General features: G+C 35.8%; 1 protein-coding gene across 2 annotated transcripts; it reads right to left on the bottom strand.

Annotated features, from left to right (window-relative positions):
* Positions 1-1,091: 1,091 nt before the first annotated feature.
* On the bottom strand, positions 1,092-17,351 carry LOC129275057 (oxidoreductase NAD-binding domain-containing protein 1-like). 2 transcript variants are annotated; one of them, XM_054911832.2, is made up of 7 exons: positions 17,151-17,351; positions 14,792-14,855; positions 13,307-13,413; positions 9,490-9,631; positions 5,567-5,812; positions 4,042-4,135; positions 1,092-2,783 (listed from the first exon to the last, which is right to left on the bottom strand). In XM_054911832.2, the coding sequence occupies exons 1-7, from the start codon at positions 17,231-17,233 to the stop codon at positions 2,617-2,619; spliced, it is 903 nt and encodes a 300-aa protein (XP_054767807.2). In that variant the 5' UTR covers positions 17,234-17,351; the 3' UTR covers positions 1,092-2,616. The 2 variants fall into 2 exon arrangements, with proteins under 2 accessions (XP_054767807.2, XP_054767808.2); XM_054911833.2 differs by lacking the exon at positions 9,490-9,631 and adding an exon at positions 6,544-6,685.
* Between the last annotated feature and the right edge of the window lie 1,526 nt (positions 17,352-18,877).

Raw genomic sequence — 18,877 nt, 5'->3', positions numbered from 1 at the left:
GAAGGAAAACACGCCGTGGATAAGATAAGATCTGGGACTGTTCCAACATTGTATTATGGTTTTTTTTTAATTAGTTTTCAAATTCACTTGAATAGTTAACTCGTATACGTCATGATTTTCTATTACAAACCAATTTGATTGCTCATCACACAATCTCCTGCTTCAGCTACCCTTCTTTCATCTCAATCTCTTTCTTTCTCTCTTCTCTTTGTTTTCCCTTTCTCTTGCTTTTATATTTGTCCCTTCATCATCTTTAGCATAATCTATCTTAATTGGCCGTGCTATCACTGTCGTTTCCTGTTCATTTCCTTGTTGAATGCCCGACTATCTCTTAATGCTTCCTGTGTCGCCTAAACCAGATGTCTTACAAAATTCAATTACTTCACTTAAACCTCATTAAATAAGCATTATACAATTGAGGTTTTGTAATTCTGATGCAATGAATTTACTTTTAAATCATTGTACTTGTGTAATTTGTAATTTGATGTTATACTAGTTATTTACTATTTGTGGCATGAAATGTGATTTTAAAATGAGTTTAATAGTCATGAGACAATAGGAAATAGTTCTAAAAGTGTCTTTGATGTGTAGATACTTCTGATAAATTTCTCAGAATATCAGTCATGGGCATAGTTATTGTGAAATATCTTCCTTTTTTCTGCAGCTCTCCAAAAGAATTTGCAATGTTAGTAAAATTTGCGTGATAAAAAGTCTGACCCTTGCCTTAACATATTAAAATGCTGAGCTGGATTTAAAAAGAAAATAAAGACAATTGTTTGTTCATTAGTATCCTATTACAGTAATACTGTTATTTCTTTCATATATAACAATGAAGCAGACAAGATATGTGCATCCAAATCTCTTCTACAATGGTGAAGAATTTTTTCTAAAAATTAACAAATATTTCAGGTATCTTTAAAAAAAAAAACTTGTCCTGATGGTTTATTTCAATCCTCAATGCATTTTGTGTAAACCTATGCATATTGACATCAACAGAGCACTTTAATAATTTGTGGAAGCATGTATAATGTATTTGTTGTCTCGTTCAGATGTGAAACTCAATGATGAACATTTTCACACAAGTTGGATGATCACAATGAAGATATTAGATTTATTGTCTAAATTAATAATTTGAGCATATTTGATATTTAATTTTATATCTCTTCTTTACATGAAATCCAATCATAATATATTTGTGTAAATAAAGATAATATGCAGGAAAGGGGGAAATAAGAATGATAGCAAGAGAAAGGGGGGTGGTAAGGGAGAGACGCAGAGAGAGAGCGAGAGGGAGGGACAGAGAGAGAAGGAAGGATAATACATACCTATTTACTGTCACACCAGGATTGGGCCAACATAAGAGATAGCCATTTTAACATAAATCTTATTTCCTGATTTTTCTATATCATATTCTTTCATACAAAGAAATATCAATGTTACCACCCCCAAAAAATATTTCTTGATATCAAGAATTCAATTTGTGAAAGTTGGATTAAATGATAAAAGAGCTTGCCATACCCACATCAGCGTACGTCAGCCCCTTGTATAAACTAAAATATACCATACATGTATCTAGATCACAATTATTATAGAACATTCACACACACAACTTTACATAGTGACTGTACAATTCAATACCTGATATAGTATCTGCATAGGTTCCCACAATAGGTAATTAGCAGTTTTCCCAAAAAATGACATGAAAAGAACCAGCACTTGCCATGTTTCATCCATTTTAAACTCCCTAATGCTTGTTATTAGAATCTATTCAAAATAAGAAGTTTTGAGTATATAACAATAACAAATCAACAAGTTCCATCAAAATCATCTGGCAAGAGCATGGTTTGTCCTCTAAATAAATAAAGCAACATCTTAAAACAAATCTTTGCTTATTAACTAATTTCAATCAAGAACATAGATGTTTTCATCATGTCTGCACATGGTGAGATGTTTGAAAAATATATATTATTTGTGACATGCATCTAGCAGAATACATGAACGTGTTTCAGAACAGTAAGACGCAATTATTGGAATGTCTGAATTGACTACGCTCTAATGCAGTACTGTACAGTTTATTTTGAAGAGCATTTGAACCATATGTAGGTTGCAAGGGCATGTACCCCCTAGGATTTCCCAACCCCCTACCCTCAAACCTAAACCTTCATTACAAATCTGAAAAAAAGAAAAATACAGGCGACATAATTGTACATGTATAAATGGAGGAGGGGGTAGGGTGGGCAGCCCCCCCCCAAAAAAAAGAATTATATATATATATGCAGTATCCTACATTGTATGAGAGAGGGTCATCCCCCCCCCCCCCCCCCCCCCCCCCCCGTCATGAAAAATTATCAACAGAAATTGCCTAACCTTATTTGAATAATAATAATATTCCACTTTTACATAGCGCTTAATACATCGGAACGACATCTCTAAGCGCTTGGCAGATTATTGTAGTGGTAAACGACAGTGGTTTGGCAGGGTTCACTTTTAACAGATTGTATCTTCGATAACAAGATGTCACATGATATTATAATGGAATGATTCACTTGCAACCGCACCTAAAGTATACCCAAGGTCTCCACCTATCCAATTATTGCATTTAATAATCTTCCATCATTACCACCACTTCTCACACAAAACATCTGATGCAGGGATGCCCTCGTTGCTAAGCAACCCTTCCATATCCGCTATCATGGTAGGAGGACCGCATACAAAGCATCTTAGAGGACCATCTCGTAACCTCTCCAGAGATGACTTAATGTCACTCGCATCTATCCTACGATCTGCATAAAGGACAAGAAAGAAAAGGATAATTAGAGGTTTTGATTTCTTTCCCATGGCTAAAAAAAGGGAACATTACCGGTAATCAGTATACTGTCAAACCTGCTTTTGTCAATATAAAAAAAACATGTATTATTATTCATTCAGCCATGAAAAAACAGAAAAATCTTATAATGTAAAATATATAAACATTTAAAAAAATGAATACAAGGACCATTCATCAAAAAAGGTCACATTGGATTCCCCTTTGAAACTTTTATTACAACCACATTTATGACAGTAAAATACTTGTAATCGAGTCACTTTGATCTTGTTTTTACATAAATTTTGACCAAATTTCTCTATACTAATGCTTTTTTATTTTACTGTTTTTGTTCACAAAGAACTTGAAAATAGGAACCGCCTTTTTGAACCATTAGCATATATATTACTCTCAGCTGGAACCTACAGTACATGTATTCAACTTAAATGAAAAAAGGAGAAAGAAAAGGAGAGATAAAGAGAAGGGGAGAAAGAGGGGCACAAAAAGAGAGAAAGAGAAAAGGGGGGTGAGGGGAGGGGCTTGAACAGATGAAACAGAGGTAAAGGACCCAGAATGCCAATTTTAGGGGATTACAGAGATGCGCCATCCAATTTGCTCCAATCCCAATCAATTATTCTGGGATAAAGTCTCATTCCGGGATTTGAAGTGAATCTTGGAAAATATATCACATGGATCTCATGACTAGATGGCCAAAAATGAGAGGGAATCCACTTTAAAATGGTAGGGTGTAGAATTCACTTTTTCCAAGAGAGAGAAAAAAATATGGTGATGGGTCTTCTGATGTGCTCAACCGTAGAGCCACTGTACCCCTATTACATTGGCTATAATAGCCTCATACATGGACAGGTACATGTATGAACCCTCCTGAAATTTGCTCAACCCATAAGAGTTATTCATTTCATAGCTCAGCAAGTGTTCTTTTCAAGCTCAATAAAAATATCAAAATTTGCTTTGGGTATTTTTGGGGGGTGCACACAAAGCAATTGCAAATTTATTTTATGATAATTTTTGCCAAATCCACATTGATTATGTGCTCAATGTGCAATTATAAAATCAACAGATCAATTTCAGCAGTAGCAGATCAGTTTACACTCCTTGCGGCAGGAAACAGATCAGTAATCCACTGCAAGACATAAATACATCTATAATTAATTGAGGACCCCAAATGGATTTGCAATCGATATCACAAGTTTCTTAAAATGCACAATAAGACTTACTTGATATTGGTGAATCAACGTCCGAGTCTTTGGTCACATAAAACCTAGCAGCAATGTCTGGTGAATGCTTTGAGATCAACTCATCAATGGTGTCCTTAAAGAAAAACCCAGACAAATGACTAACAAAGTAAGTATTTCATCGCAACTTTAATGAGAAAATATGAAGAGTTAATCACATTTAACAATGCTAGCGCTTCCAAACATCTTTATTTCACTCCCTTTATTTTAACCATACTCAAGGCATTAATAACAAAAGTAGTACACTACATTGTTCACAATCATAGCACACATATGGGATAACCCAATATTATCTTTTAAATCCCTAGAATAAATCTGAACAATAAACATTCAAATTTAACCAATATAAGCCAAATGTACAAAAAAAATTGAATTAAAAAACATTTAAATAAAATTAAAATAAACTAAAAGCAATCTCAAGCATTTTTTAAAACTAGGTATTAAAATTGACTGCATATTGAGATTTTTGTTACAATATTTTGAATTGTCACATAAACTTTGATGCAATAATCTCCTTTATCTTGGATTTAAAATAATCCTTATTTAAAAGCAATCAATGCCCAAACAAAAATTTCTTTGAATTCAGACTGGTTGTTCCACCCCGTCTATCCCACACATTCAGAAACTGTACAAGTTGATTAATTATTTCCTGTTTGGATACTGACAGGTGATCTATCTTCTGTCTCGGAGGGAATCCTAGGTTTGGTTTTCTCAGCTGCTTGACTTGACCAAAGACAGATAGAGACGGAAAGCTTTGACCACAAAAGACTGGAATAGAGCAAGGAGGCATCATAGCTTACTTGGTAGAGCGGTGGTCTCACAATCCAGTGACCTACATGTACGTTCAATTTCCACTGGAATCCCTTTCATGAATGCCCCTTTATTTCTATTCGTAAAAGTTGCATAATCCGGGGGCAGTTTCATAAAGCTGTTCGAAAGTTAATATTGACTTTAAGAACGACTGGTGATCTTTTCTTGTGGTAAATGATAATCACCATTTAATGTTCACTGGTTAATATTTAGCGCGTATTAAAGGAAGATTCACCAGTCGTTCTTAAAGTCGCTCATCCACCAGGAATATTTGAGTGCTGCTTGTATGACTCAACTTATGCTTTCAATCCACATCCAATTTTATCTTTGAATTCATGAACAGGATTCTCAAATCCTTCAGCTTTTATTCTGCACTGACCTTTGACAATAATCGGCCACGCTTTCCTCGCTGTACTCGTAAAAAATAATGCAGACTGTTTCTGAAGTCAGGAATGCAATCTTTACTGACTATTTGAGCGTGCATTCATGATAGGGGTATTGGTGCGCAAGTGCCCTTTGGTAAAGGCATTGATCCTCACTACCAGGTCCTCGGAGAGGAACATTAAGCCATTGGTCCCCTGGTTGCCTGTTTACAAACTCTTATGCTTTCTTATAACATGGCAGTTACAATCACCTTGTAGTCGAGGAAGCAATATGAATAGTCTTAATAATCAAGTTTATGCATTTTTCTACATACCTTGAATATAAGTTCATTCTTGGTTGAAGCGCTGAAGAGCAGTTCCATTTTTCCAGGGGTGTATCCCTGGGGATTAGCTTTCTTCTGCTCATGGAGATCTGCTGCATGGTCCATCAATGACATGAGGGGATTGATACCGATCCCCCCTCCGATTAGTAGAACATTCCAGGATGGGTCACCAGGTTTGGGGTCAAAGACCAGCTTGTCCCCTCCTGTTCTAACTTTGACCTTTGACCCGACGGTACACTGAAAGACAAAAGTGACGAAGGCAACTTAAATCATGGACCAAACACTTTCTGAAACAAAATTATTACATGAGCCACCCACATTCATTATGAGGGTCGTGACAACCTTTTTTACAAGATAGCACGGTCGAAAGTGAAGAGTTGAACGATCAAAGTAATATTTTTAACTGAAAAGTGAATCCCAAATACAATAAATAAGGATTAATCAGTTGAACTATGAAGTGTTAAATGTGGTTTGCATTCATTTTGAAAGAATGTGATTGTTGTGTACATATCTCAGGATCATGGTGAATGAGTGGAAATAAAGGTGAAATTTGTGAGCATACAAAACAGCTTTTATGAAACGCCACAAGCAAGAGGTTACCTGCGTTTTATGGTTGAGTGAGTGCATTTGCAGAAAAAAGATGAAACTTTTTGAAGAATAATTCAAGATTTATTAAAAACATGTGATCGTAGCTTAAAAGCTAAATTGACAGATGTTTTACAATTAAAAAAACAACAATGAAATTATTAAGCAAATAAGGAATATAACAAAACAAGAAATTGACAGATATTACAATATAAATTCAAAATATTATGGTATTCTCAAGGTGATAGTGGTAAAGTAAGATAATATTTGAAAATCTATGAGAAGATGCATGGAATATAAAAGAAATAAGATTGGCAAGAAGAATTTCTTCAGGGGTTGACATGTGCATCTAAATTCTAAATGTAAACAAATATTTACCGTACCTGTTTGTGGACCCAATATGCAGGGGGGTGTGTGCTGAATTTCACTGCTAGTCCCACATGCTTGTTTTCGCGCAAGGGCTTTGGTGATGAACTCATAGAAAACCCACCCACTGTTGGTACCCCTGGGATGAACATATCAACCCTGATGTAGCATTTTGAAAAGATGCAGAAAAATAAAAATAACATGAGTTAGTGGTTAAAGAATAGAGTTAATTCTGAAATAAAGTTGGTTTTGACTAAAAAAAGAATGTTTTCATAAGGTCAAAATTAATCGATGCACTTTGATTGCATAAAAATATATGCTGCCAATTATATGTCATAAGATTATCAAATAGTCCAAAGCAGAAATCAATGGATAAAAATGACATGAATATTTTGATTAAACCTCTTTTTAGTTCAATGAGAAAGAATGATGGAATAAATCATTTCATTTATTGGGAAATGTATGAAATGCTGCAAATTACACAAAATATCATTAGTGTCATGCTAGAATTACCAAATTGAACAGATGAAAAAGATGATATAAAAGTAATTGAACCATTGATCACCCATAGTTATGCACTGCACATATACTACACTCAAATGTTCAGTCCCACTTTCAACTGTACCCCCCCCCCCACAAATGTTGAAGGCAGATGAGGGCATTAGCATCTACAACCAAATTTCATAAAAATTACAAGATCAATATTAAAAATCATAAAAATGAAAGGACAGAATATATTTTGCATGTGCAGAATAGAAATTCATTTAAGGAACAATCACAAAAAATAATGCTCAGCCCGAATGTCAACTTGTTTTCCCCCTCAAATTTGAATGTGACAACATCTGCATATACATGTACATAGTAACACAGTGGACATTTTAAAGTTCTTAAATAAAAAATGCTCTGAATGTTGGCCTTTTCCCCACATGAGAAAAATATGTATTCAGGAATATCATGATAATTATAATTCAATGTATCGTAGTGGTACACTACATGTATATGGTGCCTGGCAAGACTTCGGATACAATAAGGGGATTCTCTTTTTAAAAAAAGGGGGACCCACTTTTAAAAAATGTCAAACAAAAAAAAAGTTATCAGCACTCATGGGAGGAAGGGGGATTTCCCATTATAAATAAAATTGACAGGCGAAAAAGAAAACTCATTAACAGGGGGAATTCCCCCTCCCCCTTTAGCTGCAAATACATGTACTGTGTACAACAGTGCTTCCACTTGCAAGGAAATTTCCTTGTTTTAGGGAATTTTAAGAATTTTTTGACTCCACAAGGATTTTTTAAAGGAATTTTGACAATTCAAGGAATTACAAGGAAAAATGAAGAGTCAAGGAATATTTAGGAATATATAAGGAAATCTGAGAATTCAAGGAAATTGATTGAATTTCGAGGAAAATAAATAAAAAAATAATGATGAATCTTAAAAATGTTAAATTTCTCACACAATAAACGACTGGATGTCAGACTACTAAATCCACATTTATTAAATTTTCTTTAAGACGTTTCTGTTAGTTCTGTTTCTTTACTTTCTTCTCTGTGCCTGATCATACACCGGGATCATAAAGCAACTATTAAAGGCTTAGCATTTGATCTGTTGATACATGTATGCAACATTCTACATGATCAGTGAAACAAGTAGGCTTGTAACGCAAAAATATAGACAGGTTTTCTCCAGACTCTAATTCAAGGAAATTTGTCAAAATTTAAGGAAATTTTGGAGCTCAAATAAGGAATTCGAGATTTAAGTTGTGGAAGCACTGGTGTACAATGTATTTTTATGAAAACTGATACGGTAGGGGTTCTATTTACTCTTTGTTGTTAGTGATGATTTTTATTTTTAAGTATTTTCATTCAATTTTGCAATTGTGATGTGATCAAACATGCACATAATGAAAATTTTGAATGATGCTTTTCGTATCATTGGCACCACTTCATTTTAAGCTTGCCAGCACAGACATCTGTCGTTCTCAGAATGTACAATAATAAAGGTGGAATAATAAATTGTCGAATATCAGAGCTTCATTGTATGAAGACCAAAGTTACCAAGAACCAGGTCAGAACTGACAACTTACAATGTAGTTTGTGCTGAGAAATTTCATACGTTGCCCAGATAAATGATGGCAAGACACATTTGCATACTAAAATAATTGTCACAAAGCAACAGGACGAAAACAAACAGGGTGGTTTAGTAGTTAGGACAAAGACAAACAAAAACAATTTTGAGATTCTTATCGTGTGTACATGTAGGCCTACTAGTAGTTGGGAGTGAGTAATGAGCAGGGTTGAGTATGCTAAAAATTTGTCTGCTCATTTAAGTATCCAAAAGACACCATGGGACAGGGGTAATGCATAATAATGTTACAAACATTTTCCTATCTTTAATAGAGGAGGAATTGTTCCGTCTGTTACTTTTGTCATGTACATCCTTTTGCTAACTGGTGTAAATTTGATTGGTTAACAGAAAAAGGCACTACCGGTACTTTTCACAATCTACTGCCTAAATCTGCAAGATAAAGCATAAAATAAAACATACATGTAGCCGTGAAAGGGGAATTTCGGGGGCTCTATTTTATTTTCCAGGGTTATTTTGAGTATTCCTGGTGTATGCCACATACACTGTATTTCTTCAACGTAAATTATGTAATAACTATCTTAAATCATGAGCATTAAAAACAACAAAATTTAAAGCTGATTTTACCTAATTTTGTGTTCAGGGTAAATACCCCCCAAAATTAGGAAAGTAGCAAAATAACAAACAAGTGTCTGTGGTCTGTACTCCAAATTCAAAATTAGACTTCAGTTATCTGAGGACTTATTTTCAAAAGTACATGTACATGTATGTACATGTACATACAACAAATTGTGTTTGAAGAAATCAGGCATGCGTAATTTCCCTCCATCAATTCCACCCCCCCCCCTAAAAAGTGTTTTAAATCATATGATATGATTTACCTGATTATGCACCCATACAGTGGGAGGGTAGTCGCTGAATTTAACAGCCAAGTCTATTGTGGAATCATCTTTGAGCTGAGTAGGACCAGAGCACATGGAATACCCAGTGAAGATATCTAACCCCTCTATGAAAAAGTCAACCCTACAATGCAAGAATTTCAAAGAGAAAAACGGGTTTCAAAGCTTTCTAAATTCTTGAATATGACCAGTTGCTGCAGTTATCAACTAGCAGGGGCGGATCCAGGATTTTCCAAAAAAAAAAAAAAGGGTCTTCAATTTCAAAAGAGGGGGCACACCTCTGTAATGGCATTTTTACATTTTAATTTTGCTTCTCCCCCTGGATCCACCAGTGTCAACTAGGCATGGCTTAATTCAATTCAATTCAATTCAATTCAATTCAATTTTATTTTCCACATTGAGTAAAAAACATGCAATATAATTACAATTGAATACATACATAGATAATAAACAATACAAATATAAAAAGTTACAATATATTACATAAAAAAGACATAGAATAATCAAAATGTGGAGGGGATTGACAAAGGCCATATTGATCTATCAAGGTCAATCCCCAATGAAAGAAATAAATGGAATACACAAATTACATATGGATAAAAAAAGAAAAAAGATACTAGACCTCAAAACCCCAGACAAAGCAAGAGAAAGTAAAATACGAATAAAGGGGGAGAGGCAAATATAAAACTACATTAAGGAGTAAGAAGGTAAAATTTATATTTCCGTTTGAAAGACAGGAGTGTGGGGGAATGTTTGAGTTCATTTGATAAAGAATTCCAAAGTTTGGGTCCGACATATTGAATAGTGTTTCGTGAAAATGTGTATTTGAAATTTGGAATAAAGAGATCATTCGCTTGTCTGGTTAGACGACCAGTAAGTGATTTATTTTGTACAAAACATTTATTAAGAAAGTTTGGCAAGAGATTATTGTAATAAGAATACATAAATATAGCAGTTTGTTGATTATTAATTTGATCTATAGTGAGTATTTTATATTTGGCAAAAAATGGTGCTGTATGTGTACGAGGGTTAGAGTTTGTGATAATTCTTATTGCACGTTTTTGAAGTATTCTTAATCTACTCAGATGGCAATCAGAACAATTTCCCCAAACAATATTACAATAGTTAAAATGTGGTAAAATCATTGTATAATACAGATTAAGAAGGATATTCAAAGGTAATATAAGTTTAAGTCTATTCATGACACCTAATGTTTTTGCTACTTTACAAGACACGCTGTTAATATGTTCTTTCCAAGTTAATTTGTCATCTATGGTAACCCCCAAAAATTTAGTAGAATGAACAAATGGAATATTACAACCATTGATACCTATATGTAGGCCTACATGTAGTGCACATATAGTTTTAGGCTGTAAATAATCAAGAATTTATGTTTTGTTTTGTACTTGGCGAGTTTGTGGTATTGCTTCATATTTCTCTTTCCTTGAAAGTTTACAACAAGACCAAAATAATTTCTAGCCTAATAATTATGAACTATTTGGTGCCATATGAAATTAGACCTAGTGTTTTAGGCTAGCTTCCCATTTTAAGAAAATAGTAAGATCATTGTCAAGAATTCATGTTTTGTCTTGTAGTTCGTGAGTTCCTGGTATTGCTTCATATTAAAGGCCATCAAAGGCCTTCCTTGGTCTTGTATCAAGAGCTAAAGAGGGTACATGTACAAACACTGCAACAAACAAAATAATAGACAATGTACAGTACAAAAGGGTATCAAACAACACTGCAAGATAACTACAGTACTACATATCTACAGTTAATTTTGACTAAGTAATCACACCAATATGAAGCAATACCAGGAACTCACGAACTACAAGACAAAACATGAATTCTTGACAATGATCTTACTATTTTCTTAAAATGGGAAGCTAGCCTAAAACACTAGGTCTAATTTCATATGGCACCAAATAGTTCATAATTATTAGGCTAGAAATTATTTTGGTCTTGTTGTAAACTTTCAAGGAAAGAGAAATATGAAGCAATACCACAAACTCGCCAAGTACAAAACAAAACATAAATTCTTGATTATTTACAGCCTAAAACTATATGTGCACTACATGTAGGCCTACATATAGGTCTAATTTTATATGGCACCAAATTATTTTGGTCTTGTAAAATTTCAAGGAAAGAGAAATATTCCAAGAGAAATATTCCCTTCTTTCTTGACTCTGAAAGATCCATCTGTGGAACTTTCGGAACCTAATCTTTGTTAATATAAACACAATCTTGCCAAAAGAACACATGACGTTTCCAGACACATTGTACATGTAGTTTTGTACCAATGGATAAATCTCAGAGATATTCAGAGACTCTTAAGCAGGAAATTCTCTCCAAGGAGGCGAGGACCCCTACCAAAGTGGAAAAAGCTGCCCAATACATATGTACGTGGGGAGGGGAGACCACCCCTCAGTCACAGTATATTTGAGTTTTGCACGAGACTATCGCATGTGCACACTTGGCTATCTTGACACTATGGATAAAAAATAATTTCCAGTTTAAAAATAAAGGTGTTTTACAGGAGAAACATTCTAAAGCAAGAGACACAAAGGAGCTGAGGAGTGGAAGATTTTGCAAAAATGGCTTCTCAAAGGGAGATTTGGAACTACTAAATTATCTTGTATATCCAAAAAAAAAATTTCAACTTGGAAATTTGTTGCATTTTTTGTTACCACATAAATTCCAACCTTAAAGGGGTGGTCCAGGCCAGGTTTAATTTATATCCACTAGATAGACAAAAACCTTCTCTTTCCTATACTATATTTTTTTTAAGAAATAAGAGGCACAGTTATTTTTTATTGAATTTTCAATTTTGCCAAAATCATATTCTGGCACGAGTCTGTACGATCCCAGAATGCAATGCGCAGCTTTTTCTGTGACGTAGCATCTCCACTTTGGCTTCGCTGGCTGCTGCTACGAGCGCGAGCGAGCTAGCTAGCTAGCTAGCTATCGCTCGCACGTACGTATGCGTATAGATCATCAGCGCCGGCCGCATACGTACGGTATTAGCTACATGTAGTTTTCGACTTGCATTGATTGCAGCCACCGTCGACCCTGTAATTCACAATTTGTTTGTTTCTCGCCGTTTATTTCATAATTTGAACAATTAATATGTCGGGTCCTGCGGGATATGCATTCCAACCAAGGTGGAATGCGGAAGAGTTGGAGAACCGTCGAAGAATAGAAGAAGAAGAGGTAGAGGAGGATCCGATCGTACCGCAGCCAGCGGCCGATCGAGTGGGGAGAAATGACTGGTGTCGGTGCGGGAACTGCCCGGTGATGCCGACGGCCAGAGAGAGCATTTGGTCCTCGCAAACGACTCTACTCGCGTTATATTTGTATGTTTTTATGTCAAACTTGTCAGTCCCAATATTGTGAAGCCACTGGGCACATCTCTCTCGATCTCGGATCGGATTTGGTATAGAAAACGCACTTTTATGGTTATTTTCTCCCGGCCGAACCGAGCAGCCGTATGCCTGACACATAGGCATATTGCAGCTGTGAGACGTCGCGCGCTGGATTGTTGCGAAACAAACCAAAGTGGAGATTGTACGTCACAGTCACGTGACCGATCTCGCTACATGTGCGCGAAATTTAATTCTTTTTGCCCCAAATAACCGTTACAAGAAATGCTCTTAAAAATCTCCAAAGTCGAGTAAGGAGATAATACTTTTTGAAATGGCTCCTGTAATTATTTACTACGGGCTAAATATTTTTTGGAGCTGGCCTGGACCACCCCTTTAAGCAGTTTCTTTGGTAGATTTTTAATAAAGTAGATTCTCACCATTGGCCAGCCTTGAACGTGAAAGAGGGGTCATCGACCTTAAGTTTTAGTACTTTGACCGTCTCTGATGCCTGATCAATGGACACTACTTCTGCTTCACTTATGCCCTAAGATAGGAAAAAGAGAGGCCATACAGGTATCAATATCAACAATAAAATAACCTGTGCATGTAGCTACATTTTCAGTATACAGTATAGTGAGTGATTGTATTACCGACCGGCCTTGTATTACCAAACACAGGCATCACACGCATCAGAAAATAATTTCATACTCTCGAATTTTTGCAACATCCTTCCAAAGAGAACTTGAATAGAAAGATGATGAAAAATGGTCAAAAACACATTTTCAAAGTCTTAATATTCTAAAAATGATAAAATATGGTCAAAATAGCTCATCAGTGATTTTGCTGTTTTCTCAACTTTTCCCATAGAAAACACACATTCGGTAATACGATACCTTTTTCAAGTGACCAAAATATTTTACATGCGAAGAGGGGTCCGATTGGAAGCTAATAAATATCGTAAAAAGGAAAAACGATTTCGGCAAGATTTGATATTTATACTTTTTAGGTAATTGTGTATTTATGGTGAAAGTTTGGTGAATTTTATGAGAATAATGTGTTTGATATGATTGAATTCATGAAAAGTGTTCGGTAATTATACGATCCACTACCATACAGCATGGTAGGCAATAATTTTCATTTTTAAGGGATCTACTTTTTCACATTAATTAGGGAAATAGTTAAATTTGGGGGTTATTTCTTTCATTTCAAAGGCTATTTTTCTTTCTTTTTTTCTTCTTTTTTTTGCGTGAAAAGCAGTTATGTGGTACATGTCATTCTTCTGTATTATGTATGGAGAATAGTGATTTTCTAAATATTATTTTTATTCTTCCTATATTGTTTGCACATCCTCCACTCCCCAGGGAGTGGATGTGTGTGGGAATGACTGATTAAATCCGATGACCGGGGTAATAATATATCTGTAAAGCGCTTAGACACGTCGTTCTGATGTATCAAGCGCTGTATAAAAGCGATTATTATTATTTGTGGAAGATTTCAGGGTGATAGATTTTAGAGTCACTCCAAAATCTTCCACAAACAACCCACTACACTATGACACCTAGAGCTATTTCAACTTTCAACACTAAAGAGAGATCATTCTCCTCTGGACAGGACTTGTGTAGTGACTCAAGAAGAGGATCTACATGTAGCAAGGTTTATGATGTCCAATTCATTTTCTAGTAATACTAATAGAATCCTCAACCTGTTTTTCTTTAAAATGTTGTATCATGCTGTGAGATCTAGACATTTAACGCCAATAAAGCTACATACAGATGTCTCGTCATCTGGAGCATATTGTTTGGAATAGTTTGTTCTTTGCCTGCTCTGTTTTCAAACATTTTCAGGTGAACTTCTATAAACCTGACCTACAGTATGTATAATACACATTTACAATGTACATTCACATTTACTCACAAACTCACCGGTTCTCTGAAGCTTTGAGCAGTTTTGTCCATATGGTCACTCATTGTTCTCACAGCAACTGAACTGAAAAAAAGTGAAAAGTAGCAATAATAGTATGGTGGTGTGACCTTAATCTGCATGTTACCCTAATTTTTTTTTATTGAATATCAACTTCATGATTTTTAAAATGTGTGCAAATTATGGTCATACTATTTCAAAATAAATGTAATAGAAAAGAAAATACAGGTATTAAAGATTGCCTGCACTATGTTTATCAAGGATTTTAATGATCATAAAAACAGCAAATCTAAAGCTTAGAGGTCAGTATTTTGTAGAATTTTGGATTTTGCTAAAAATGGAGCAATACTGACTGATCCATGAGATAACATTTCCCTCAAGATGAAAACAAGTTGTTTTATTGCACACATGATCGTGATTTACATCTTCTGTACGGTACTTGAATGTCAAGGAATAGTGCTTTAATAAATACAGTACAAGCATTTTGCCATAGATATTCCGCTACAGGATGTTGTTGTTTTAGTTCGTAGTGGGTCGTTTCCACACCCACAGAATGAAGTAATGTAATGTTCAACACCCTAGAGTAGCAAGACGCTGTGGCAAATGACAACATTGCGCATAGTGTGTGCGGTTAATGAAAAGAATGCCTATTTTAAAGTCAAATTTTCCTCTTAAAGTCAAACAGATTTCAATCATCCTAAGAGATTCAACTTTAAAGACGGTCCCGGCAAAATCCAGGTCAAGTACCCGATGCGTTTATGCCCAGAAGGGCCCTGCATCGTATACATCCAGATCCAGATCCAGAAGACGTATTCTCCTACATCATATACATGTATGAGTGAGCTTCAAAATGATCACAGTGATCATGTGTTTCATCTTAAAAAGATTTTTTTCATATTGTTTGAACATGTACCAAAAAAACTCCAAGTTTGTGATAGATTTTGACATAAGATTCAGAAAAAAATGTCATATTCCACCCTTATCCCTTTCCTTTTCTTTTTCTTCTTGGTCATGAAAATTATTTGGGGGGAAGAGCCCCCCCCCCCATCATCTGTACTTCCATGCATTAAACTGAGGAGGAGTAAAACTAAAAGAAGCCCCCCCAAAAGATGGCCAGTATGAGGAGAACCAGATAAGAAGACTAGAAAGAAGTCAGAAGAGGGAAGATCAAAATGATGAAGACTTAATAATATACATCTCATTCTCAACTCAACTCGGTGAATGGGAATTACGGTAAAATGTCAGAAAGTGTTTAATAAATCCCTAGAAACAACGGTTATCCCTGTCTAGTTTGCACTCATTTTTCCATAGTCTAGTCATCTAACTGTTAGACTTTGTCTTTAGTTTAGTGGTGCGCGCTGTATGGTTGGAAGTACCCCTTATCGACCACCTAATCTTCTAAGCATCGTATCTGCGAAAATATTCATCAATTTTACCCAGTTTTCGTCTCATTTGTGCAGAAAATTGAGCAGATCAGATTCCCATGTTTCGCTCGGCGACTCCGATTCAATCCGCGTATATATCGACGAAAAACTAATACGACGATTTTACATTTGCTCATTTGCACCCGTCTTTTGAAACCGACCACCCGCGGTACACTAAGTTTACGGCCGATTCTTGTCGCGGTGGCGAAATATTTTTACTCTTCCAAATCATTTCTATGATGTCAACATGCTAAATGATCGTCTCACTACTTCCAGTGCGAGCTCCGGCACATGATTCGACGATTGACGACGGGTATTTGTTCTAAAGCCATTTCCTATCAGATTTCTTGGTTTTTCAGCGGGGTTTGGGTTTGGTCAATACAATTTTGATTAATTCTACTAAATTTTTACTTTTTGTTGCTTCTTTTTTTCTCGTAAAATCGATTCTTACCGTTTCTATGGACACTGCGCCTACTCTCCCGCGCGAATCGTTTGTAATACGCAATAATTTTAACGCGCGCAAGGTGGTCGGTTTCAAAAGAGGTGGTCGATATGTGGTAGTCTCACCATACTACCTGTAGACGTGTATAGACTATAGACATAGTTAAGCGGCAGTTAATTTTGTTTGCTCCCCCATGGCATGCACCAAAGTCTTTTATGATATGAGCCTAATGTCCGTCATCTGTCCGTTTAGGAGGAGGACGACCAAAAAAATCCGAAAATGTTAAAAACTCTTCCAAAACAGCGGATTTATCAGTCTAAGTGTCTTAGACTTAGTCTTAGAATTAGAGCGGCAGCTGCTTCGCCTTCGCTTGAGCACGGCTTAGTCAGCGGCTGCTACTCGTCTTTACAGCCGCATCTCCGGGGACGCGAACCGAGAGCTCCCGCACAATTTAACAACATCCCGAACAGTACAGAAAAAACACTCAATACTTACCAAAGACCAGAAAATGTCCCGATTGTGAAGTTATGCAAAGGAGCAGCTGACTGCATACATCGAAAGGTTGTACTTAGTATCATTTCCTATTTGTCTGTCAGGAGAAAGAGGACGTCATTTATACAAATCTAGCAGCAGTCAGACTCAACTCAGCTCAGAGTCGAAGTCGGATATAGATACCAAAATTACGCAAATAAGGGTAGTCTCAATTCAGACACGCCATAACAAAGGATAATACGGTAGCTAGGCCTACATGTATAGAATTATAATTCATCTAATGTTTGATTTTGCCGACATAGCTGAATTTCTTTTCTTTTTGGTAATTATGTCGACGCATTTCACTCCTAAAAAAAACAAAATAGTAAAGTTAGAATTATCAACTTGGTCCGAATTTAAGAATATTTTTCGTTCATTTATCTCAGCGCGTTTTGAATCAATGACATAGCCCTACCACACAACAAGCATTTTCTTTCCTTGACGGGGGCTACTTGTACTTTAAAATTGATTTTTGGTAGACTATTACCGGGACTATTACAGTATATCTCGTTGGTAAACTCGATGTAACAAAAAGAAAACAATATGCCAAATACACTGAACATTAACAAGAAATAAATGAAAAGAAAAATAGAAAGGTGATGCAAAAAATGTGCTAATCCTGAGTCTACGAACTTTTGGATGTGACATCACAATGACAGCTAAGCAGAGTAAAAACTTTTATCCAATCAGCGCACGGTATGCTGAAAGCACACTGACCGTACGCAGCCATAAAATATGGATGATAAAATACGCAGCTGTTTATTATGAAACGTTTGCGGTGCGGAACACAGTCAAAAAACCTGCGACGTTTGCACCGGTCTTAATATCTCAGAGGGATTTTTTTTTTGGTTCAGAATAATGTAAAATAAATGATTGAGGTTTATTTAGTTTCCGAGGTTAGATTTTATGTTTGGCTCAACGTGCTCCGCCGGAGCAATTGGCGCCGGAGCAAATGTCATGGAACACTCTTTGCATCATAAATGTACATGCAGATGCGTCATTCAACGAACCCCCCCACCCCTCCCGTTCCTTCGTACACACAGACATAGGGCCTAAATTACTCAACTAGGAAACTTTGATTCATCCGCCGATTCGGAAGTTTTTACAATCAATCATCAAAATTATTTCCAGATGAAATCAGATTAAAACCAAACAGTTATATAGGCAGTGACGAGCCGACTTTTTTTAATCATAGTGCAAGCAATAGGTAATACCATTATGCTGCTTGTGCAATTTCTAATAGGGCCTATCTATGTATAGGCCTACAGTGCGTATTAAAGAAAAGGTTACACTTAGAAATAATGCTGTAAAATACGGTAATTGCAATATCCTGAAGATTTTTTCCATATTTAAACATTGGTACAGATCTCTTTAGTAAATGATGATATAACTATTGACAAATCTTTCTGCTTGAGTGAGCACCACTCACTTATGAAAAGTTCGTGAAAAATGATTTGCGCAGAACTTGGTGATAGTAATGTGAATAAAAGTAGACGTTAACCATGAAGAACACATGGACTTAAGCTAGGAAGATTGATTTGAAGATATCTTATACCGTTTTAGCTTGTTTCGTTGCCCAAAGCACTTCACAGAGCGCAATTGCGCCCCCCCCCCCTCCCCACACACTAAGGCCATCGTGATGATATCTGCTTCATACGGAGCTGCGATTCACATGAAATGGCTTAGGGCTA

This window comes from Lytechinus pictus, chromosome 13, assembly GCF_037042905.1.
Source record: "Lytechinus pictus isolate F3 Inbred chromosome 13, Lp3.0, whole genome shotgun sequence".
NCBI lineage: Eukaryota > Metazoa > Echinodermata > Echinoidea > Temnopleuroida > Toxopneustidae > Lytechinus > Lytechinus pictus.
This window is presented reverse-complemented; position numbering and strand designations above follow the sequence as displayed.

What these genes read in the sequence shown, in the direction of transcription:
- LOC129275057 (XM_054911832.2), bottom strand. Translation starts at nt 17,233, where the DNA reads ATGATACTAAGTACAACCTTTCGATGTATGCAGTCAGCTGCTCCTTTG. An exon ending in GGGACATTTTCTGGTCTTTG is followed by an intron (nt 14,856 to 17,150) that starts GTAAGTATTGAG and finishes ACTTTTTTTCAG; the next exon opens with TTCAGTTGCTGTGAGAACAA. An exon ending in CGTTGATTCACCAATATCAA is followed by an intron (nt 2,784 to 4,041) that starts GTAAGTCTTATT and finishes TCCTTTATGCAG; the next exon opens with ATCGTAGGATAGATGCGAGT.